The sequence below is a fragment of the Natator depressus genome, chromosome 6, assembly GCF_965152275.1.
Source record: "Natator depressus isolate rNatDep1 chromosome 6, rNatDep2.hap1, whole genome shotgun sequence".
Lineage (NCBI taxonomy): Eukaryota > Metazoa > Chordata > Testudines > Cheloniidae > Natator > Natator depressus.
The window spans coordinates 100,108,672-100,134,089 of record NC_134239.1 but is presented as its reverse complement, the minus strand read 5'-3'; the positions used below and the strand labels follow the sequence as shown (position 1 = coordinate 100,134,089).

General features: G+C 42.3%; 1 protein-coding gene across 1 annotated transcript; it reads right to left on the bottom strand.

The window, feature by feature from the left end:
• Positions 1–8,568: 8,568 nt before the first annotated feature.
• On the bottom strand, positions 8,569–20,137 carry CALM1 (calmodulin 1). Its single transcript, XM_074956110.1, has 6 exons — positions 19,979–20,137; positions 16,094–16,124; positions 14,838–14,981; positions 11,373–11,479; positions 9,757–9,892; positions 8,569–9,484 (listed from the first exon to the last, which is right to left on the bottom strand). Exons 1-6 carry the CDS (start codon positions 19,979–19,981, stop codon positions 9,456–9,458), a joined length of 450 nt encoding a protein of 149 aa, XP_074812211.1. The 5' UTR covers positions 19,982–20,137; the 3' UTR covers positions 8,569–9,455.
• Between the last annotated feature and the right edge of the window lie 5,281 nt (positions 20,138–25,418).

Below are 25,418 nucleotides of genomic sequence, written 5' to 3'. Positions count from 1 at the left end.
CTATATATAGAGAGAGACTGATCTGGCTCTTAAGAAATTTAATTGTAATACTCTTATTGACCTCAAGTGGAGCATGAATTCATCATGCAATTCTATACTGACATAAATAGCAGCAAATATTGAGATAAAAGCACTATTTCAAATGTAGGAAGAGGCAGTCTTCACAAATGTAGATATGTTCTAATTATCACTAGACTGGTCAGTAACACTGGAAAATAAGTAACTACAACAAGAATAACATATTTTCAACATTCCTTAACCAACAAAAATGTTATCATTATTCTGAAATACAATATTGATATTCCTCTTTCCTTTCAGGGAAATTGTAATTTTCGTTTGTCTCTTCCATAGTACTTCAATATTATGGTGATGAGCATTGTAGTGATTATAGGAGGGATGGGTATCACTGCTTATTTTTAAGGTTGCCCGACACTTCCCATTACAAGACCCTCTTTTCAGTTGCTTATAACTTTGCCAGGTATAATTGTTTGGGCTGAAATTTTCCTTGCTGGGGGTCTATCTCAGGCTTAAATATTTTGGAAAATTTCAGCCAAAACAGTTCAGCTTTTTCCGAGAATAAGGAAAAATAAATTGTGCTGCCCACGTTAATAATTCTGGTGACCTTTTCTTTGAGAAGCTCTAGTATCCCCATGCTTTGGAGCAGAGACTTGAAATTTGGCAGAGAGAGGCCTTTGTGTCAGGGATGTGCCTTTTGCCTCCCCATGAAAAGGAGCCAAATATGACAAAATTATAAGCCTTTGGAAAATCACAGTTCACAGATGTTTAATAGAGAATTCTTAGATTTCTTAGTTAGATTAGCTAACTTCCCTGAAGAGTCCATCTGCCCTGGGCATGCTCCAGCCCTGAGATAAGCAGGACTTTCCCTGCAATTGAAGCTTGGGCTTCTGCAGGCTGATCCATGTCCAGGCACCAGCAGTGCGACCAGGGAGACTCTCTTGTGCTCTCAGTGACCCCCTGCTGGGCTCAGGCAACTGTAGGGAAGGAAGTTGCCTGATTTCAATGCAGAGGGGACAAAAGCCAGATATGTAGGCAGAAGGATGGGAGCGGGGAATAGATTGGAACAAGGAGCCTGGGATGAAGCAGAAACTGGCTGGTCAAGGAAACTAGAATTGGGGCTGGAAGCCAGAGGCAGAAGACTAGCACAGGGAGTGGTGGGGTAAAGGGAGGGGAGAAGACTGTGATTTGCTGTGCAATGGACTGGGACTGGGAGCCAGGGATGGCCACAAGGCAGGAGGAAAAGAGAGCCAGTCGATGGCGAGGAAGACTGAGATCACATGAGAAGCCCAGGGGCTGGGAAAGGACAAAAGACTGAGACCTGTTGGGAAAGGAGACTGGGACTGAGAATACAGAGGACAGGGAGAAGGTGATGAGGGGGAAGAGCAGACAGATCTGACAAGGAGCCAGTGTCCAGGGGAAGAACCAGGACTGGTTAGGCAAAGAGACTGGGACAAGAAGCCAGGGAGCCGGGGACATTGTGTTTGGATGATGAGCATGTGGAGGTAGATTGGGACTGGGAGCCAGTGGGTATGGGTTATGTAGGGGGTGTGGAAACGGGAGGGCAGGGTCAGAGTGAGAGACAGATTGGATGAGGAGTTGTGGGGGGTGGGGAACTGGGAGGGCAATGAGACTGGGAGTGGGATTGGGAAACCTGGGACTGTGATGTGGAGTCCAAAAGGGTAAGATTAGGACTTACTTGGCAATGAGACTGGAAGTGGGATGGGAAGCCTGAAGTATGGAGACTGGTGCTGGGATTAGGAGCCAGTGTGATGAAGAGACAGAACAAGGGCACATTGTAGGGGACAGAGTAGAAGAGAGTCACACTTTGGGGGAATGGTCAGAAGAGCTTATGTCAGCTAGAGCACATTCACCTCCAGAGCCTGGAATGGAACTCTGGATTCCCGAGACTCAGCATTCTCTGCTGTCAGCAAATAACTATGAAACACACTGGCAAACTGTCCCATCTCCCCCAGTGGTGCTACTACTGTTGCTATCAGTTACGCCATTAGCTCAAGTAGAAGAGGTCTATGTGCTGAACATAAAGGTTCCAACCTTGCTGATGCCCCATGTGGGTGTCATTATGATGCCACATGAGGGAAAAATAGTATGTGATCATGTAATTAAAGAGTAACCTATATGCATGTCAGAATTGCTGGACAACCAGCTGAGACAGGAGCAGATGCAGGCTGGAACAGGTGTTGGCTAGCATGGAAACAGGCACAGGATTATGTTGGAACAGAAGCAGGAGCAACGGTGGCTAGAGCTGGAGAAGAAGCAAGGGGCAGGGACTGGAGCAGGAGCATGGTCACTCTGTTGAAACTACTAATAATGGGAGTACTCCCAGCCAGCTAGTGATATTGAGCAGACGAGAGAGTACTTCCCCTAGGAGCCTATATACCTGCCTTGGGATCACCTGGGTGGGTCCTTGTCTCTGGATTGGCTGAATCCTGGTTGAATGGCATGGGGCCTTCAACAGACCTGCCGGTAATTGCTTCTGCTAACTCATCAGACACTGGGATGAATCAGCAGGTTTAGGTAGGTTCAGGCTCACAGGTAACTCGGGCTTAGGCAGGCTCAGAGGTAACTCAGGGATGAGTCATCACAATATCCAAGGGGGCCAAATTAAGGTTGTACAGGCAACCTTAACTCTGGCATTTCCTAACTTTTGAGAGCTTGACTTTTCAATCTTAATGATGTTCTTTTAATGTATGTTTTTTATATATGTATGTAGAGTAAATCAAAAGAATGACACCCTAAATTGGTGGTGAAATGGCAGGGTCTTTCACTAGAAACTCATTTGTTTGGAAAATATTATGCATAATAGCTTATTTTCACATGTTAACTACGCTTCTGTAAAACATCTGACTTGGCAATGGAAGAGATAAATTAACTCAGTCAGTAAATCAACAAAAGTTATTTTCTTTCAATACTATTCTTATGCTGCTGGATGGCTATCACCATGTGATTATGCGTTTAATTAATCATAAGGACACCTGGAGCTTGTGTGTGGGCATTTCTGATGTACTTACATCTATTAAACAAACACAGTTATTAAAAGAAACCCATCTAAGTTAAAGTCTGAATGCTTGGGGAGATTTATATTTTATTACACTCCACTGCATACACATACACACACAATACACCCAGCAACAACAAAACCTGGCAGTAGTTCAATCAAAACCCATCTAAAATCACTGTTGTGTTTTGCCATCTACCAGAAAGAAAAGCTCAGCATGGGGAGAGCACCTGTTTGACAAGTTTTAGCCTGCAGCAGGTTGACAGCTAAGAGAGTTTTCATAAATGTGTCTGTCTGTGCGTACATGTATATATGTACATAAAGCTGGATGGGAGAAGGGTATATTTTAATGAAAATGTGTCACTGAATGACAGCACTGCTGCTAGAGAAAGTCACTCCCCAGCAAGCTTCCATTCAAAATCTGTAGCTTTGTTTACAACAAAATGCTTAAGAAATGAGACAGTATCATGCTCAAATCTCTCTCCTCCCTCCCCATACACATTCACCATACAAAGGTAACAATTCTTTAATGAGTTAGTATGTACTGCATAACTCTCTGTAAAACAGTTAAGTATGGAAGGATGGGGGATCAAAAGCAGGATTTTTGTGGCTGGCTGAATTGAGTTAATTTGTTCCCTTTTGAATGTTTGTTTTTTAAACGCTGCTGGGTGTATTTTTCTAATTAAGTGTTATGGCAACTACAAAACTAGTACAGGAAAGAGTTCTGTGGGGAAATGTTTTTTATTCATTTCAAAAGTGAAACCCCAAAACTCCTTGATATCCTGAACCAAGGATTTTTGGAATATCTACCTTATTGCCTGGAAAAGTTGTGTAATCAATAACTCCTTTAGTAGCTCAGCAAATGCTGATTTATGAGGCAATTCAAATTAAAGTGGGTTGAAGTGACTTTCTAGAGAGATGTATAAAAGATTTCCCAGCTACATTGCTGAACTGTTTATATGAAAAAGCATAACAGAATAGCAAGACCAAGGCAGCATCAGGAAACCACACCTACCCCCACAGGATGCTAGGAGAAAGGGACTAAAACTTCTCTGCTGTCACTGTCTCCATTGTGTGTTGTCTGGCACTGTCTACACCAGGAGATGCTGGGCAAGATGTTTTAAAACCCTTTTCTGCCATTATGATGCAGTGCCATCCATCTTCACCCACTCTAAAGGATCCTGGGAGAGGTTTAAAAGCTGTTTGTGGCCATATTCTTCACCCCTTTAAGCAAGTGTTTTTATTCTTCCTGAATATTTTGTCTTTATTACTTGTTACCATTAATTGACTCTTTTCCCCTTTGAACTTTATAGAATGTTGAAACTAAAAATTTTAGAAGTGTACCTCTACTCTGAAAAGTAAAAATCTAGAAGTGTTTTAAAAGGTTCCCCTTTATTATCTCCCAAGGACTTCTGGGTCAAATCTGCTCAATTTACAAAAACAACAGCGGTTTTCCTAACTGTCTGCCCTGCAAGCTCCACCTGGATTCTGAAAATCACCTGTGTTCATTTTCTTGATCTCTACACATTTCCAGCAATACATATTCCACAAACAGAACTTGTTCCCTGAACCTGTAAGAATTATTGTGTGGACTGATCCTTGTGGCTACACATAGATAGGTGCTGGAACAATGTTTATAGTGGGGGTGCTGAAAGCCATTGAACAAAACTGCAAACTCTGTAAATGATAGAAACTACTTCAAACCAGGGGATGCTGCCGCACCCCCAGCACTCCTACTTCCAGCACATATGTGTAGACCCAATGAGTTCACTGGGAGAAAACTTATGCAGTTCTCCTTGAAGAATCAGTCCCCAAAGGGGCTTGGGTATTTGAAAATCCCTGGAATAACATTGTGCTCAACAAAGCCTGAGTTAAGTGCCTAGTCTCCCTGTACAATGCGTAAGATGAGATAGGTGCCTAAGAAAGCAATTCACAAAAGCCAGTATGCTAGGCAGGGAACTGCCTAAACTAGCCAATGGGAGATATTGATGAGAGTGGTGGGTCCCATGCACCTCTTAGGAAGTTTGGCATCTTAAGTCCAGACTGCAGGGAGATGTCTTTCTCTATTTTTGTTCCATACCCAGGAACACCTGTCTTGGAGTCAGGTGGCTTAGGCACCCAAGATATTTATTGTGGGAAATGCCTCACTCCACACATGGCAGTGGTGCCCACCTTCTTTTTGCCCAGTGGTTACAGTGCTTGTCTGGGATGTGGGAGAAGCAGGTTCAATTCCTACCTCAGCCTGAGGGTGAGAAAAGATTTGAAGAGGGATCTCCCACGCCTTTCTAGAGGGCACTCTAACCACTGAGCTATGGGCTAATCTAACAGGGGACCTACCTCAATGTCTCCAGTTGAAGCTATTCAAATGTTAATAAACACTTGTCATTAGGCCAGTAAAAGAGTGAGTGACTGTACAGCCTGGTTAGGGTACCTGCCTAGAAAATGAAAGTCCCAAGGTCCGTACCCTGCTCCAATGACTCTTTACTTATGCAACGTGGAACAGCTTTAACAGGAGACACTGAGACAATCCCACATCAGACTATCCAATAGTTCAGAATTATAGCACTCCCCTGAGAGGTAGGAGACACCTGTTCAAATCCTTTCTGCCCCCTGGAGTGGGGGGTAATTGACCCCAGGTTCTCCCACATCCAGGCAAGTGGTCTAACCACTGGGCTAAAAGTTATATGGGGTCCATTCACTGCTGAGGCACCTCCTTCTGTCTGTTCTAGGGATTAGCTCATTCCAGGTCTAACACCTCCTTCTGCTTTTTGCTTAATCTTAAATACAAATTTTCCTGTATTTATCTTAAACCACTCAGATTTGCAGGGGAAAAAAGTGGCTTTATGTTGTGAGAAGAATTTTCTTTTGTAGGCCTGGTCTACACTAGAAAATTAGGTCAGGTTAGCTCCATTCCTCAGGGGTGTGAAAAATCCAGGTGGTGTTAAGCCACCCCTGTGTAGATAGTGCTTGGTCAACGGAAGAATTCTTCTGTTGATATATTTCAGAGTAACAGCCGTGTTAGTCTGTATTGAAGTGAGCTGTAGCTCACGAAAGCTTATGCTCAAATAAATTGGTTTATTTCTATTTCCACACTCATTTCTAAGGTGCCACAAGTACTCCTTTTCTTTCTGTTGCTATAGTGACTGCCTCTCAGGGAGCTAGATTATCTATGCCAATGGGAGAAACCTCCCCTCAGTGTAAGTAGTGTCTACACTGAAGCACAACAGTTGCACCTCCAGCATTTTATGTGTAGACAAGCCCTTAGAAGTTAGATAGTTCATTATTGACTATTCAAAAATCTCTCCACTATCACAACTTCAGAGGGAAGAAGTTTGATCAAAATTTTTATAATTCCATTATTTGATTGGCTATATTAGCCCTGTATTTGAATGAAATAGTTGAGGGTTTGGGGTTGGTGTTTTGTTGTTTGTAATTGTGTGATCCAGAAAATAGCATTTGTATATATAAATAGGGTCGTAGTAGTCAAAGCTCTCAAAAGATTGAATTACTAACAGAATATTTTGAGGAAATCTTTCATTTATGGTCCAGAAACATTGGATATTTGAGTAATCTTGTCTAATTTTACTAGAATTCAATTAATATAAAAAGCAAATGTGACTGCTTGCTACAGATGCCTTCTATAAAAGTTTTGTTACCTAGACAACAATTTTGTTTTCATATTGCCAGAGGCCTAATTTGTGGCCTATTACATTGTTTGACTCTAAATAGCAGTTTGGACTTTGCTCACAATTTTTAAAACTATGAGCAGTGACAATCACTCGACAGGACTATTTTGATTTTGTAGATTTTAATGGCATAGCAAAATCTAATTTTACAGGATTTTTTTTTAAAAAGCAGGTTTGGCTCAACTGTAGCATTAAAGTTTATTTTGGCTCATAAAAGTTAAATATTAGGCTCAGCATCTTGTACATTTTGACTTATGCTTAAAAACTATTTTAGAAGTAAATATTTGGAATTAAGGATCCAACTTCCCAATTTTAAAAAGATTAAGTACACACAGCCTTAACACATAGCTAACAGAGTGTTGGGAATCAGAAAAAGGGATAGATAAGACAGAAAATATATTGCCTCTATATGAATTCAAGGTATGCCCAAATCTTGAATACTCTGCCTAAGCCTCAGCATGCACACTTCTATTTTTAGTGCCCTAGCTGGAGCCCTGCTAGCACAAACCTGTCTACCTGTGGTTGGAGGCTTATGCCCAGCTACAGTGTAGACATGCTGCTGCCCTCAAAGAAGATACAGGGCACGTCAGCATTGCCACACTCATTTCTAATCAAGTTAGATACTACTCAGAGCAGAACTCTCTTTACTAGCAAGCATTTAAGTTAACTCACCTAATGTGTTTAAGAATACAGCAGAAGAGATGCAGTCTTTCATAAAGTACCCCACCCACTCCAAGTTAGTGGTTGGGAGATACTACACAATTGCTCAGCCCACAGGGGCTTTACACGTTATAAGCGATTGGTACTCTGAAACAGCCACCTGGTTCTACATTTCTGGAAAGGCTGTATTAGTTCAATATAGGGGAAAACTAAAGCTATACTGACATACTAACCCACGTCTCTCCCAAGAATGGCACTGCCACCCTATTATGCCTTGAATTTGTAGTTAACATTTACAAGTCCAGCTAGGTATGTGAAGAAACATTAAGTTACAATTAATGAGCCAAGGACTCCATATCCCCCCTGAACACAAAAGCCATCCAAAGTGGATGTAGTCAGATTAAAAGCATTCTTCAAGCTCAGACAGAAAGCTTGGTACAGTGCAGATATGGCTGCTGTGCAGTTGTTCACAACGGAGTTGAGGAATAGAGAATATCACTTGGCAGAACTGAAATGACTAAGAATGTTGCTACATGCAGAGGAGTAGTGCCAACTTGTTTTTGACATGGGAAACTGATGTGGCAATATCTGAGAAGTCAGCCGAGACAGCAGTTCTAGCTTCCAAAAAAAGCTTGTACTAGTTCCTTTGGCCCCACTTTGCTTACTGGAGTGCATCCAAGTGCTCTTTTGCCCTTTCCCCTTGGTGGAACTTAAGTCTTGAATTCCTCCCTGTCCACCCAGTTTTGTTTTGGCACAGAGTGTCAGACAGCCTAGACTCCATGGAGCTGTCCAAGCTTTCAAATAGATTTAAATAATGTGTATATAAGAAGACACCTGCATGTAGTTCCTATTGTTAGCACTTAGGCTGACAGCACTCCATTTTAGTGAAATGAAGTGTTGTGTCTACACTGATAGTTGTAGAGTCAGCATTACATTAGTTTGACACCAACTAAATTAACATTGTCATGATATGAAAGGCAAGCACAAGTTCATTTATTTATAGCAAAGGTCTTGGGTTACAAGAGGTCAGTCCTTGCCATCTTTAAGAGATATGGGATAAGTTATTGCATACATGTGCATTATAATTTAGCAGCAAGTCATTCATAAAAACATTTCCTTCCTACTGCTTTTTTGGTTTAGTGTCTAAATTTATATACAAGTCAGCTTTACAAAGCATTTACCACCACCTTTAAGTTAATGGTCTTTTATTGGAAAAAAAAGACTAGCATTTACAACTTGGAATGGACAAACTGTAATAGCTTGAACAGCGATGTTGATAGTTGTGCTGAAGTCCACAGGCTACTCTGCCAGCTCCAAGTCATGGTACAGAAGGTTTTAAAAATAGGAGAGAGAGTCCAAAGATGCTCCCTTGGTGAAGGTTTCTTTTAAAAATTTTGTGAACGGTAACAGCCTGACACCCGTTTCACTATAGTGCAATGCAGACAATGTTAAACCAATATTATAACAGACATGCCACCCATAGTTAAGATCATCTTTTTTTGGAGCACAATGCTACATACAGGAGAACCATTCAACATTTAGGGCACTTTCCTCTAAATTTTGCATCCTTTGACCATTTTTGCTGCATACCATCCTGAGGTATAAACCAATTTTAAAGTAAACCAGCTATGACAATTTACACTACAAATTGAATTAGAATCCACTGTTGGACAAAATAGTGGATTTTTTGGGTTTGTTTTTTTTTTTAAATTAACTACAAATGTCTGACTGTGCTCAATTGTCAAGCTGCATGCATGAAAAATTGGCCAGCCCAAACAGTGTAATAGTCATTAGCAAATGGAACTTGACGAGTTCACTAAGTGCTTCCTTTTTTTTAAATTTTTTTTTTTTTTTTTTAAAGGTAGTACAGTTACTTAGATTGTAAAACTGATGTTTAACTTGATCTTTTGGGGACAGGACCACCAACCATTACATGCAGTTTGTGGACAGAAGGTATTTTGACATTCAGTTTTGCTATACAGAAACAGAATGAATAAATGAACATTTTTTTGCAAGAGGTAAGTAAAAGATTCAATTTGATTCTTCTAGAGGGGAAAAAAGGTGAAAGGAGGTCTTCATTTTGCGGTCATCATCTGTACGAATTCTGAAAAGACAAAAACCACCGTGACTTTCTGTATCTTCAAAGTAATTTTAACTTCACAAGGAAGTCTCTTAACTGCCCTTGGCATAAGCTTTCCATGCATCTAAAATCTAAACAGAATGCTCTGATCAAGTCTTTTCACTCAATAATGTAGACAGTTTAGTGAATTGTTAGAGTAATTCAAACTCCAAAATTATCAAGTTTATTTAATACCCAGCAAGCTTTACTTAAGAGTTTGTAAGTGATTGCACAAACAGAAGAGCATCTTTTTCTACCTTCATAGTTCACTTGTCCATCTCCATCGATATCTGCTTCTCTGATCATTTCATCTACTTCTTCATCTGTTAGCTTTTCTCCTAAGTTTGTCATAACATGACGTAGTTCTGCTGCACTGATATAACCATTACCATCCTGTGAGGAAGATAGTTGCAAAGGTTTGAAAATGACAATTCAGAAGACTGGAACATAAAGCCTAGCTGAGATGGTTCTACATTAAACTTATTCTCCCAGATGCCCTGAGGCATCAGTGACCTAGTACACAGCCTGGAGGCCTGGTGCACTGTTCATCTTATCCAGCCACAGAAAATGCTATAGTCATGCCTTCTAAAGCATAGAGGATGGAGCCATTACATGAGGAGGACTGCGTGTTCCAGAACAAAAGTGAAGTCTGCTATACTTATTTGGACCAGGTTAGTAGCCTTACCTGATTTGGTCTTTGTATGCCTCATACACATCTTTGACTCTTTCACCCAGGTAAGCACACACATCTACATTTGAATCATATGTATTAGTTTGGAGGTGTGATTCTTAGAAGTTCTGAATGCTTCCAGACACTTTCTGAAAGTCTCCAGTACCCTGGTGAACAGAATGGTAATTTATCTTTTAATTTGGGTTTCTTTAATTTCAGTATGTCAGCCCAGTGTTTTCAATAACTTAATTCCTCCTGCCAACAGAATGCAAGAGCAGCAAGTTGACCTTTTGTAGCATCACATCCTCAACCAACTGCTGGTTTCCCTAGAGTGTCTTCCTGGGCAATAAGATCTAGAGTACACAAAAGCACATCGAGAAATGATCCAAACTCCACCTACTAGCTGCAGTACAGAACCTAGAATGGCAGAAGAGGACTTGAAGCTGGCCTTCTCCAGTGTCCCCAATACTTGCGCTAGTGGAGAGAAACTGTTCTAGATCTATTCCGGATTTGGGTAATTATTTCTTTTAATAGCTATGGCTATTAAGGCTGTCCTGTTAAGTCTAGTGATGTGAAGATAGTTATCTTACACAATCAAAGGGGGGGAAAACCATGCCCTCTGTCAAGTAGAGGGAAGAGGATGTTCTTGTGCTTATGTCTGTCTTTTGAGAAAAATGGAGAGCCTCTGCTTCTGGTAACAAGCTTTCCATAAGCAGTCTCAAACCCAACAACCTGAACAGAGAGGCTACTAAGCTTCACCTCCTCATACATATTAGAAGTTGAACAGGGGATCTCAACTTTATGAAAGGTCTACATACAGGTGAGCAAAGCCCTCTGCACCTGTGTTCAGGTACTTTAGGTCATGAGACGGGGGGGTGGGGGGGGGGGGAAGAGGAAAGAGTGGAGACACCTTTTATACTGAAATAGGTAACAAGTCTAATCATCCCAGTTTCCTGAGAGAAGGGCTACCAGGGATTCCAGCATGAAAGAGCCTCAGCTGCCACCGCGCCTCCCCCCCCGGCCAATTCTCCTGGCGGAGCAGTTTCAGCAAGCCTACTCTAATATCCAAAATAAGTTTTCCTCCTGCTGCTGGTAGAAGGGCTTATACCCACCTTCCAGGCAAGCACAGGGCAATGCTAGGAGTAAGATGCTCATCATTAAAAACGGTTCAAAAAAGTCTGCAGCTTTGGATTCTAGCAGTACCTTGTCAAAGACTCTGAATGCCTCACGGATTTCTTCCTCGCTGTCAGTGTCCTTCATTTTTCTGGCCATCATGGTCAAGAACTCAGGGAAATCGATAGTGCCATTGCCTTAAAAACACAGAAATGGATCTGTACTTTAGAGTCCCATCATTTCCCTGATACCAAAGCTAGCTTTAGAGTTAGGAAGGGACAAGTCTCATTACTGATCAAGTATTTAAGAGCTACCTTCCTCCATTTTTACACTAAAACCAGAGAACAAGAACTTTGTAAGTGGTCACGCTTAAGTCACTCCTCTTCCCCTAAAATGCTAATATAGCATTTTTAGCTCTAGTATGCTCAAGCAACCACTGAAAACATGGAAGTAATGAGGACTATTGTATGGACTGCTACTTTCCCTCCAGATCCACACCCCAGAATTCATCAATTCATCATCCTAGGGGCTATATTTTGACCATGTCCATTTACTGTTAAAAGTGGTTTAATGTGACATGAGACATGCCTTGTAATGCTGGCAAAAGAAGGTGTCAGCTCCTGCTAAGGTCCCCTTGCCTCACTGGACTATTGACAGATGGCTAACTGGGATCAGTCTGGTTCATGTGTGTCAGTATTGTTAAAATATGTATTAGAGTTAGAAAAATTTGCTTATTGTTTAATGCATGCAGCAACTTAAAAGCATTCAATAAAGTCTAATCTCACCTATAACATCTGTATCCCATATTATAAGGCAATACTTGAGCACTTGCATTGTGAGCGCCTAACTGCACAAGTCACCAGACAGGAGAGAAACATTAATTACTATGACAGGTTTCAGAGTAGCAGCCGTGTTAGTCTGTATTCGCAAAAAGAAAAGGTGGTACTAGTGGCACCTTAGAGACTAACAAATTTATCTGAGCATAAGCTTTCGTGAGCTACAGCTCACTTCATCGGATGAAGTTGATGAAGTGAGCTGTAGCTCACGAAAGCTTATGCTCAGATAAATTTGTTAGTCTAAGGTGCCACTAGTACCACCTTTTCTATTAACTACTATGAAATGTGAAGGTGTTTATCATGCCCAACAAAGAAGGCCCCATTGATATATTCTACAATAGTTCATCTGGTGTCAAAGAGGACAAGAGACTGTCGATTGCTCACTTTCACAACTTTTGTTGATCATGAGGAGCTGAAGGGAGAAATTCTTCCGTCAGATAAGTTTGCAGCTCAAAGCACAAGAGAAAAGGGAATAAAAATCCCTAACAAGGAGGAACTGTATCTCTATGCTGTTGGGGCTCTGAGGGGCAAGGATTACTAAGCATAAGCAAAAGATCCCCAGTGTTTAACCTGGATTAGTTCTTAAGGACATACAGAAGTTGTTCATTACAGCTTATTTTTTGCAACAATTGGAACTCATTTATATGTGTACGTGCACCTTAACCTTGTAAATAACTCTTTTATTAATACGTCTTTAATTTATTATAGGATTGGCTACAAGCATGGTCTTTGGTGTGAGATCTAAGGTACAATTGACCTGAGATAAATGGACTGGGAGTAACCTGAATATTGCTGTGATCTTTGGTGTAACGAACCATCTATCACAAAGGTAAGCTTACCTGGGTGGCCAGACAGATTGAAGTACCCACGGCAACTATCTGTGACTACATGTTAAGGCTGTTCTACTGCCTGAGAAGTTTACACTTGGTAACTGGTTGGTGAAACCTACATATAGAACTCAACCAGTTTGGGGTTTGTGCCCCGTTTCCTCACAGTCTGCCCCGATGCTGGTACCCAAAGTCTTGGGTCAAGCCATCCTGCTGTGGCATCTATTACATCAAGGTTTGCACTCATGTTTTATTAGCCTTGTTGCTGTTCTAACAGTTTCCAATCTTGGGTTTTTAGTGTTCAAGAATTCCTTCAGAGGGCCAACAGTGTTTAGACAGCTATACTGATTTTGAAGCTTACTTTTACGTCACATAACAAAAAAGTTACCCATTTTCAATTCTTGGAAGATTCTTAATGGTTGGCACAATCTGTCAATTAAGTTGACTGCCACCCCAAAAAGAGATTAAAGTAGATTGCAAGCTTTTAAGAAGCGTCCATTGCAGGGGGTTATGGCTCATCATCCTAGTACAAAAAGTAGCACAAGTTAAATTTAATTAAAGGGATAGAATATGCTCACTGTATTGGAGCCCTGAGATTCAGACTCATTTAATTTTCAGGCTAGATTTCATGACACTGATTAGTGACTTGTCTAATTCTTCTATTTATTACACTTGCCTGAGCAACCAAAAGTGGAAGGCCTGCTGGTAATAGCTATTATAGGAGAGTGGGTTTGTGTGTGTGTGTGGGGGGGGGGGTGTGTGTGAGAAAACCTGGATTTGTGCTGGAAATGACCCAACTTGATTATCATACACACATTGTAAGGAGAGTGATCACTTTAGATAAGCTATTACCAGCAGGAGAGTGTGGTGGGAGGTGGTATTTTTTCATGCTTTGTGTGTATATATAAAAAGATCTTCTACACTTTCCACAGTATGCATCCAATGAAGTGAGCTGTAGCTCACGAAAGCTTATGCTCAAATAAATTGGTTAGTCTCTAAGGTGCCACAAGTACTCCTTTTCTTTTTGCGAATACAGACTAACATGGCTGTTACTCTGAAACCTGGTTTTGATTTTGAGTCTCTTCACAAAGGTCAAATAATCACTTCCTCTTTCAATACACTTCATACCCTTGTCAGAGACACTAAAGAATTTGCTATTACATTGGTAATACCATAGTAGTTAAAATTTTCCTCTCATGACAGAGCCAGTATGGAGCACCTTCCCTTTGCACATCCATGAATCTGAAGCAAGTTTTGAACACAGTTCTTGTGTTACCCTTTCTGGCATTCATTTACCCAAGTCAATCTCCCTAACTCCTAACCCAGTTTAAGAGAAGAGGAAAAGAAGTCAGTTTTTACTACATGGCCAATATAATGGATTAAAATATATAAATGAAAGATTAAGTTGCCACTGAGACCAATATGGGATAGGTAACTGAATAGATATGGGAAAGCTACTTGGTACTCCAGTGAACTAGAGGTTGCAGCAATTCAAGAGGTGAAAAAAAACCCCAAGCGTTTTGATGCGGAAGGAAACTGAACCCTGGATAGAAGCAGTGAGCAGGACACAGATGCAGAAGCCCTGATCAGTATTATATTTTGACTCTGACTATCCCATATTTACATGCCTACTGGTATAGTTAATGGCAATGACTATGTTCATATTAAACTTAATGTGAAATCAAGTGGTTGTTTTATGTAGACAAGTAAAAAAAAAACCCAAACCCCCCACCCCCACCCCTACACTGTTTTTGGACCAGATTTTAATGGAATACTGTCAAAGGAAAGAGGGGGACTTTAGAGGCTGCATTACCCAGCTCAAACCCAAGCTTGTAGGGTGTGCACACTCACCATGAGTAAAACACTGCCAACTGCATCTTCCCCACACTTACCATCAGCATCTACCTCGTTGATCATATCCTGTAATTCGGCTTCTGTTGGGTTTTGACCCAATGACCTCATGACAGTCCCAAGCTCTTTTGTTGTGATGGTGCCATCACCATCTTTGTCAAATAGGGAGAAAGCTTCCTTGAACTCTGAAGACAGAAACAGCCCAATCATTAAGTACTATGACCACCATCAAAACAGTACCAAAATACTTTGTGACAAGACTGACCCCAATGTCCATGCCGTAGGATTTTAAAATGCACTTTGCCTGCAATCTGTACTAGAAGACTAGTGTTTTAATACTTTAGACTTGTATTTTCTGACAAATGTATCACAAGTCCAAGCCACTGCCCTCTAACCACACTCCCTAGCCTATACATTACATCAGGCTGTGCAAGTTTTGGATAAGCACATGCTACCCTGTTTGAGTTACCCAGTTGGGTCAAGTTCATTTCTCATCAATAGCAGTTATTTGTGGGGGAGTGAGTAATGAATAACCCAGTGTTTCAAATAGTTTGTGCACAATGCTCTGAGCAAAGATTAGAGAAACAAGGGAGTTAGCCAGACATGCCTGACAGAGATGCCTTTGTCATTTATCAGTTATTTTTGAATTACTAAAATGATAAATAGCGAGCAACGAATAAATTAAATAGGCTCCCAAAAGTTTAGACCCCATGCTTTACTCTCTTAACCATTTCCTCTAATTTAGAAAGGCAGTGTTAGATTAGAGATGATTTAAGAGAAAAAAACGTTTCCTTACATATGTTGCCAACACAAGAGAACTCAAAAGTTTTAAAGATTCTGTTGATTTGGCTTGTGAAAGCAAATGGTAGCAAGTAAAGTTGAGTGCACACGGGTCAGTTCCACTTTCAATCTCAGGAAAGATTGAACTTTTGGAACGTTGCAATGTTTGGATTCCAAACTTTGGAAGGGATTATTTAGCTTAGTTTTGAATTAACTGGATTTTTAATATTTCTATAAGATTTGTTTTTAAAAGTCACATCAGACCTAGGTGCTGGGCCTCAATTACCAAAGAAGTGTTCCTTCAGCTTCTTTAAACACAATTTCCCAAGTGAAATAAGAGGGAAGAGCAATTATGTGCCAAAACTTTTAGAGACTTAATGCAGATTGCCTATATTGCTTGTTGACTGATATTCAAACTCAGGAGAGAGCATCCAGCAGTGTTTTAGAGATATTTTCCAACATTCAAAGGAGATGTTGGCTCTCTTGGATCACCAATTTTCTTAATTGGGATACTTACCAGCAATCTGTTCTTCAGTCAGCTGATCAGCCTACATGAAGAGCAGAAAAGTTATTTTAGAAAATGGTTTTCCTATAGCTCTGTCAAGCCATGGAGATGCAATACAGACTTTGTAAGGAAGTTTAATGTATTACCTTTATACTGCACCTTTCAATCCCAGAAATCCAGGAGTACTCAATACACAGAAGAATGATTTCACCCACCAATAACGTGCAGCAACATCTAAGACTCAGTGTAATAGCTAATGCTACAAAGAGACTACACATTTTAGGACTAGTTAAGAATGCCATAGCCAGATCAAGTTTAAGGAGAAATCCAATATGGCCAAGTTTAAGGCACAAAGCAGAAATCCCCTAGTGATTCAACATAACCCAAGTGTTTCCTGGAGATATTCCATCACAATATTGACCTAGCAGTTTTTTAGCTTGCGATAGGATAATACCATGATTGCAAGATCTGGATTTATGCCATGTTCTTAGAATTACATGCTTTTCTGTCAACATCTCATTTGTTATGCCTTTTAGCTAAAGTAACAGTTCCATTAGGTAGGAATGTTACCATGCAATGAAAGGTCTCTGTTAAGCTATAATTTCTTAGGTTTATGCCATTTAGAATACGTAAATACTGTGTCTTGAGACCACCAATACATCTGAAATCAGCAGATAACTGCATGTGTGTTTTGCTGGGCCCATAATGGAACCAAACATGTTCCTTTAACACAAGACATTTCATCCTTAGCTTCAAAAAGGGTTTTATTTTTAACCACCCCCAAAAAAGCTCTCTCCATCCCACAGGTTCAGAGAACAATATATAACAAGAGTTCAAAATGGAACTAGGCAAGTTCATGGAGGATAGGCCCATCAGTGGCTATTAGCCAGGATGGACAGGGATGGTGTCCCTAGCCTCTGTTTGGCAGAAGCTGGGAATGGGCGACAAGGGATGGATCACATGGTGATTACCTGTTCTGTTCATTCCCTCTGGGGCACCTGGCATTGGCCACTTTCCGAAGACAGGATACTGGGCGAGATGGATCTTTGGTCTGACCCAGTATGGCCATTCTTATGTTCTAAGAACTGTGTAGACCCTTTATCTTCCTTTAGAGATAGGAAAAACCCACCTAATTGGTTTCAGTATTTTTAGAGGATGGCATGGTACCAGGTTAATCATATTTGGTTTCCTAGCACCCTGTGCTTTTAACTCTATTGTTTTAATAAAAATAATTTTTACACCAAATTGAGAAACAAAAATATAACAAAGTTTAACTGATCAGTTAGGAAGGATACCAAGATGCTTATAATTTCTCCTGGGAAACAGCAATAATTTTAAGTCTGGCGCAGTTAGCTACACTAACATAGCTCTTTGAGGAAATTGTATCAAATGCTAGTGTGAAATAAGCTGTATATTTGTTACACTCTGTGTTGGTCTCTGGACAATGGGGTTGAAAGGTTGTGTACATTAAATATATATACACACCCCTCCCTCCCAAAAGCACTTCCATCTGTAGTTATTATCCATAAAAGTAGTCTATTACAAAAGGATAGTGATTGAAAGAAATTATTTCTACTGAATTATTTAATTGGAGCCTCATATGGACAAAGCTTGTGTGTGTGTGTGTTTTTAAGAATATTAAAATATAACTGTGAGGGTATGTGGGCCAGGGCCCACTTTGTATTAACCCCACCCTCCTCACTACAGTCCCAGTAAAGAGATTCTCTTTTAGAAAGTGAAACAGAAAAGGTCATTTACATAGCATGACATATCAGAGCAATGCTCTGCAGAACAGGAAATAGAGCCACACCTCAATAGAGAGGAACTCAGATCCCCAGCACCAGTTTGAAGCCCCTCCAATTTGAAACTTACAATATTCTGGTCTTCAAGCAGCATTTATGTCTATTTTTAAAAAGCTGACCTTGCAGGTGATCCAGTTCACCCTCCTAAGCAACAGGCACAAACACTGTCTGATCACCCTAGCTACCAGGGCAAAGGTACCTACACCAGAGAAATCACCCCACCCAGCCAAGTCATAAAATCCTGTCCCAGTGATCTCAGCCTTCCCCCAACAGGAAGAGGGAAGCGGAGGGGGTGGGGTGGGGAACACCCAGCATGGCCCACAATCATATTTGGTAATCTGCACCCCAGCTTTCACGGCTCCTATAGGAAGCAAAAACTACAGGGAGGGAAGACTCTCTCAACCCAGTGTCATTAGGAGTCCAGGGTTGCAGTCCAGCAACCCGATGTTCAGAGCAGACCGAACAGAGGCAGACCCCACAGCCTAGTCTATGCACAAGTGATGCACTTTTAAAGTAAACATGGATAGCACGGATGTTAAAAATCCAGGTCTGTGTGAAAGAAAACCCAAGTAAGGCGAGCCCCTCTTCTCCTAGAGCGCAACAGGCACCCCTCCCCACCAAGCCACGGGATCAGCAGCCATGCACTGCAGCAGTACCGCCCGCCCCCCAGCAGAAGCAGCTACTCTCGCTATTGTCCAATATCCCATCTTCGTCCTTTGGTTAGGAGCGTGATTCAACTGCGGAATCTCTCTGCCATCCCCAGACGCCTGCCCATCCCCTTCAGCACCCAGGTCCCCCTGAAACCCCTTATTCAGGGAGCCAAGCAGCTACTCCTCAGGAGCCACCCGTTCCCATGCGCATCCAGAGTCCTGTCTCCAATGAGGAAGCCAGGCCCCTTCCGGAAAGATAAAGGCTCCAGTGTTGTAGCAGCTGCTCTCCTCCCACTAACCCCTGGCAGAAACTGGGAAGTTTCTAATGGAAACGACGCACACTGCGGCCCTGTCTCACCCTCCTGGGGCTGGCGAGGAAGAGGAGGAGACATGATGTAATGCAGCCTGCGAAGGATTTTGGCGTTACTGCGTTTAAGGATTGGGGGGTAAAAGCGCAGCAGCCGCAGAGCCCTCGCCTCCCCCACCCCAGCCACCCTGCGCAGTGCAGCTGGTGCTGAAATTGGGATGGTTACCTTCATCCCTAGTGCCCCCCTCGGGAGCCCTATTCCCAGCCCGAGCGGGGAGGGGAGCAGGGAGCCTGGGGGTGCCCTCGCCCACCCCAGCAATGGAGGGATGGGCTCTGCTGTCCCCCGCCCCGCTAAGGAGGAGGCCACCCCCGTCCGGCATCCGCCCCTTCCCATCCAGGGGCGCTGGGCAGAGCCCCGGAGCAGCCGCTGCAGCCGGCGGCACAGGGCGCCCCGCACCTCCTGCCCCAGCGGCGGCTCAGCCACTCCTCTCCCCCGGCACTGCAGCGCAGACTGCCCGCTCCGGGGCGGCATCCCAGCCAGCCGCCCCAGGCACCCTGCTGGCACCGCCAGCTGCCCAGCGGGACCGGCCCCAGCACTCGGTAAGGGGAGGGAAGCGGGCACTGCCAGCAGCCGCGGGAGTGACAGCTTCCTAGCCAGCCGCGTCCCGCAGCTCCCAGCCCTCGCGGAGAGCGAGCGGCAGCGGGTCCCATCGCTGCGCGATGCAAGGAACCGCGGCCACGCGGCGCAGGGAAACAGCCGGAGAGGAGGGCGGGGGGGGTCTGCAGGCTTCAGCCCGGCTGCCCAGTCTCGCCTCACACTGGGGGGCGGGGGCGATCAGCCGCCCCCCTAAACTCCCGCCGCTCACCCACCCCGCTGCTGGGTCCCCTGCAGCCCCTAAGCCAGCCTAGCTCCCACCTAATTCCCCACCGCGGGTGGGCAAGCAGAGGAAGCCGGGCTCCAAGCCCAACGCCACGCGGCTGCCCCAGCCCCTCGCAGCGGCAAGGAAGCTCAGCAGCAGCTCGTCACAAGTCAGCCATCTCCACTGCGATGGCAAATCCAGATGCGTCCAGCCCCTCTCCCCCAGTCCAGGCCAGCTCCAAAGTCTGCCCTACCGGCCGCTGCACGCCAGCTACCTACCATTGCGCGGGGGTGGCTGGGTTGGGTTGCTGCGGCTACACTGGCTGCTCAAGCAAAGGAGCACGAGCTGCTACCTCCTCCGAGCGGCTCCCCCCTGACAAATGCTGTAGGTGTGAGCCTGCACCTCCCTGCTATATATGTAGGGCTGTATCCCTCCGCCGGAGCAGTGCCTCTCTCTCTTTCCTCCCAGCCTCTGCCTGTGTGAGAGTGACTGCAGCGGGCAGCCCAGCCCCCATGCTCAGCCCCTCCCCGCCAGGCTCACTCCCCTCTGCCAGCCCAGCTGGCAAGCGGGGCAGGCTTTCCCTCTCCCCAGCAGGCGCCGTGCAGGGACAGCAGCGCACGCTGCCTGCCAGGGGTGCAGCACACGCTCACCAGCGGTTAGGCATGGATTGGCCGGATTTAATTCAACTATAGAATGATCTCTCACCAGGGCGGCCCCCGGGCATCTGAGCAGGTGCCTTGCTACCCAAACCCTCAATCAGAAGCCCCACAATGGAAGCAGCGGTAAGAGCTACATACTTGACATATTATACAGGTGGCAGCAAAGAATGAATGGTCAGGAAGGTGAAAGTGTTTTCACAATCCTGGAAAGACTGTGCAGTCCCCTATTTGATGCTCATAGGGGCTCATGTGACACCCATTCAACCCTTTCTTTGTGCCACGCTGTAAACTGGCGCTCTGCTGTTTTATTTATCCCTTTTCCCAATTTCACCAGCCTCCACTGCAATAGTTTAGTGGAGAGGAGGAGGGGCAGGGAGCACACACTTGCCAATGTCTAAATTTTAGCCATTTCCATCTGTTCACCTGTGCTCTGAATCAAAGTGTAGTAGGTAGGGAAAGAGCTGCAAAATTGTGTCACCTTTGAAATGCACTAAATAGCACAAAGTGGTATATAAGGGAAAAAATGATTTCCCGCTGGAGACCATACCATCAAAATCCTCCTTCACAGGCTTTATCCCCTCTCCTTCTCTACAAAATTAAAACCTGGAGAGGATTATAGGATTTAAAAAAAACAAGAAACAAACAGCATTACTTCTGGTTTCAGAGTAGCAGCCGTGTTAGTCTGTATCCGCAAAAAGGAGTACTTGTAGCACCTTAGAGACTAACCAATTTATTTGAGCATAAGCTTTCGTGAGCTACAGCTCACTTCATCAGATGCATTCAGTGGAAAATACAGTGGGGAGCTTTATATACATAGAGAACATGAAACAATGGGTGTTACCATACACACTGTAAGGAGAGTGATCAGGTAAGGTGAGCTATTACCAGCAGGAGAGGGGGGGTTGGGGGGGGCGGGAAACTTTTGTAGTGATAATCAAGGTGGGCCATTTCCAGCAGTTGACAAGAACATCTGAGGAACAGTGGGGGAGGGGGGAAAATAAACATGGGGAAATAGTTTTACTTTGTGTAATGACCCATCCACTACCAGTCTCTATTCAAGCCTAAGTTAATTGTATCCAGTTTGCAAATTAATTCCAATTCAGCAGTCTCTCGTTGGAGTCTGTTTTTGAAGTTTTTTTGTTGAAGAATTGCCACTTTTAGGTCTGTAATCGAGTGACCAGAGAGATTGAAGTGTTCTCCGACTGGTTTTTGAATGTTATAATTCTTGATGTCTGATTTGTGTCCATTTATTCTTTTACGTAGAGACTGTCCAGTTTGGCCAATGTACATGGCAGAGGGGCATTGCTGGCACATGATGGCATATATCACATTAGTAGATGTGCAGGTGAACGAGCCTCTGATAGTGTGGCTGATGTGATTAGGCCCTATGATGGTGTCCCCTGAATAGATATGTGGACACAGTTGGCAACGGGCTTTGTTGCAAGGATAGGTTTCTGGGTTAGTGGTTCTGTTGCGTAGTGTGTGGTTGCTGGTGAGTATTTGCTTCAGGTTGTGGGGCTGTCTGTAAGCAAGGGGCTGTCTGTCTCCCAAGATCTGTGAGAGTGATGCGTCGTCCTTCAGGATAGGTTGTCTCTCTGCTCTGTCTGCCACTACTCCCCTGCACTCTGTCCAATGTGCAGGAAAAGGGAACTTGGGAGAGGGCTGACTGTCCAGACAGGAATTTACATTTCTCAAGAAAACTCTTTAGGACTATTTGATTAAAAGGAGTCGGATGTGCCTGGAGTTTGAAGTACAAGGTAAAACTGGGGTGCAGGGAGTGGGCATGTCTATGATTGCCTTTTTTCAAAATAGGGTAACCAGATGTCCCGATTTTATAGGGATAATTCTGATATTTGGGGCTTTTTCTTACATAGGCGCTTATTACTCCTCACCCCGTGTCCTGATTTTTCACACTTGCTATCTGGTCACCCTATTTCAAAACCATATTTTTTTTGTCAAGAACCAACTAGATCACAATAAAGTCCTGACCCAGAATCGGATTGTCTACTAATGATTTAGCACTAGGATCCCTTCCCCACAAAGGTCCAATGTACTACAGACGAGAGGCATCACCATACTGTCCATGTCCTGATTCCAAAGTGCATGGCTCCTCTGCACTAGCCCTACATCTATTTTTTGTGGTTTGTTTCCTAATGTGGTATAAAATATCCCTGATAAATATTTTATATGCATTCACACCATGTATTCTGTACCTGTATGGAGACTTAAGAGTAGAGATGGGTTTAAATTAGGATGTAGGATGTTGGTTCCATTCATTAAAAGGTACCCTCTGGATTTGAGCTCATTCTCATAGCTCAAGATTTTATATCTGAGGTTTGGGTTTGGGCCCATCTTTTAAAAGGAGAGTGTCAGATACTTCCAATAAGTGTCTCAATTCTGATTTGTTTGTAATATCTTCTTAAAAGCCTTAAAATACAATTTTTCCTTATTGATTTTTGCTTTTCTTTTTGAAAAACCTCATTTGCTTCTAATGTTTTAAATAAAGGCAAAAACAGGTTGTTGTTATTGTTTAACAACACATTTTTGTTATGTAACTATTTATTTGTTAGTTTCTATGGAATGGAACAGTAGATTTGCACACACAGCCTTTAGATATTTACGATCTGGAAGACTTTCCCCAACAGATTCAACAGTAGCTTTTTAATATGTCACATTTTGGTCCCAAAACTTTAGTAACATTCCTGTAAGGTGCAGTATTTGAAATAGTGTCAAAAGTCATTTGCAACTAAAGATTTCACAAATAGGGGGTGGTTTTACTTAAGCTGTAGAATATGTTTTTACTACTAATCACAAAAGTTTTATTTCTTGCAGAGGAAAAACATGAACACTGATCTTTTGTTTACAAAGGTAGAGCAACAATTTTAAACTATTATTTTCTTATTCTTCCTATGATACATAGCAGAATCTTCAATTGGCCTGGGCTGCTGGAAAATATTTTGCTTGGATAAGTGAGTCTTGGATATATGAGTCTTGTAGGATGTCTGAAAGAAGAATGTTAATGTACAAATACTGTCCTTATTCAGATAAAGTTCTCATTTATTGGATCAAGAATCATACTCAAACATTGGATTAAGGGATTTGCATGATTATCCTCTGACGTCAAATATTAAGTCCAATCCTGCAGTTTTTGGCCAAAATTTTGAAATGTGGGAGCTTGAAATTAATAGCTGCAGGGTATGCTTAGGATCTCTGAAAGTCAGGCTACGTGTGTATTTGCCTAAATATAAATGTAGATGCCTAACTTTAGTCCCATATCTGAAAGTTTCCCTTTTTGTGCACATATGTTCTCCATTGATGTAAAAACTTAGTCCCATTAAAAGTGATGGGAGTGAGGTGTACACATCGATCAGGGAATGTGTGTGGAATATATGGAATTAGACAAAATGAAAATAATCTCAAAGAATATTAATATTATAATGTTTAGTACTTCTGTGAAGAAATTCAGAAAGGCTATAGTAAAATACTACTAAAAGCAATACTCACTTGCCAAAGATTAAATAAAAAGACTTGGAGAGGAAGGGTTATTGTATATTTATGTATAAATCATTTCACAAATTTACTTTTTAAAATCTTTACCTTGTTCATGGCTGCTTATACTAAATATGTATGTTATATATACCAGTTTATAATAAAATAGTATTTTAAAAATAAAGTTACATTTGTGTATTTTTAATATAGGTGTCTCATTTTACTTTAGGATGGAACAGCTTCAATTTTAATAATCAAGAGTCAGTTCTGATCTGTAATAATTTCTGCAAAATTGCATGATTCTGTATTTGAAAATCTTGCAATGTTAATCCTCAAAATAACGTTCTTACTTACTCTAAGCCCTATCATCTGTCTAGTCCTTGCAAATTTGCTTTCACCCGATTGTACAGCTATTGTACAACTAAGTCTTGATCCTGTATTTCTTGTGCATCTAAAACTTAGGGCTTGTCTAGACTACCGTGCGGGGTTGATCTAAGATATGCAACTTCAGCTACGTGAATAGCATAGCTGAAGTCAACGTACTTAGATCTACTTACCGCGGTGTCTTCACTGCGGTAAGTCGACAGCTGATGCTCTCCCGTCGACTCTGCTTACAATTCTCTTTCTGGTGGAATACTGGAGTCGACAGGAGAGCGCTTAGCAGTTGATTTATTGTGTCTATACTTACTCTGAGAGTTTGGGCATGCAAGGAATGCAGGCTTATTCCCTAGTTTGACTAACATACAAGAAGGTCAAATGACTTGCCCAAGATCTTACATATAAACTGATCCAACTCCAACTGAAGCCAAAGGGAGTCCTTCCATTGCCTGCAATGGGAGCTGGATTGGGTCAGTAAGTCAGGCAATGTTGTGTATTTTGTGTATTGTGAATTTAGTACCCCACAGCTATTAGTTTTTTTGCTCTGGACAGTAAGGTAGGCTATGACTGTTATAATGAATAAACTATTTATGACTGGGCGACATTTGCTCTTTTACATTGTTATTACTACATGATTTAATTATCTAATACTTTTACTGATTAAAAATGTATAATTTGTAATATTAGCAAACTATTACTGTAGCTATACTAGTCAGTGTAAGAGACAATTCTGAATCTATACTATCTCCTATTATATTATTTAAAATTGACTTACTATAACAGTAAAATTACAATTTTAGGTCTGCTCCTGTGAAGACTGGTGTGCCTACTTTCTCAGGGACTGGGCCAAGACTGTGGAATGGACTCCCACAGGAACTAAGGACCATCACAAAGCTCAGCACCTTCTGCTCTAAGTTCAAGGCTCCTTTCTTTGACGTTGCCTTCTCTAACATAAGCATCTAGCAAAACGTAGTATATATTATTTTTTAAAATCCAAACTAAAACATTCCACTGCACACACTACTTCCCCTGGGGAGAGGATGAGAGAACAAATATGTGGCAGATGTTAGTCATGTTGCTTAATTCACTACTGAAAGGCACTCAGATCCTATGGCAATGTGCACGGCATAAAAACCTATATAGAATAGAACTTTAACCATATGAATTGTCCTACTGAAGTCAATGGAATTAC

What these genes read in the sequence shown, in the direction of transcription:
- CALM1 (XM_074956110.1), bottom strand. An exon ending in GACTGAAGAACAGATTGCTG is followed by an intron (nt 14,982 to 16,093) that starts GTAAGTATCCCA and finishes TTCTGTCTTCAG; the next exon opens with AGTTCAAGGAAGCTTTCTCC. An exon ending in CAACGAGGTAGATGCTGATG is followed by an intron (nt 11,480 to 14,837) that starts GTAAGTGTGGGG and finishes TGTGTTTTTAAG; the next exon opens with GCAATGGCACTATCGATTTC.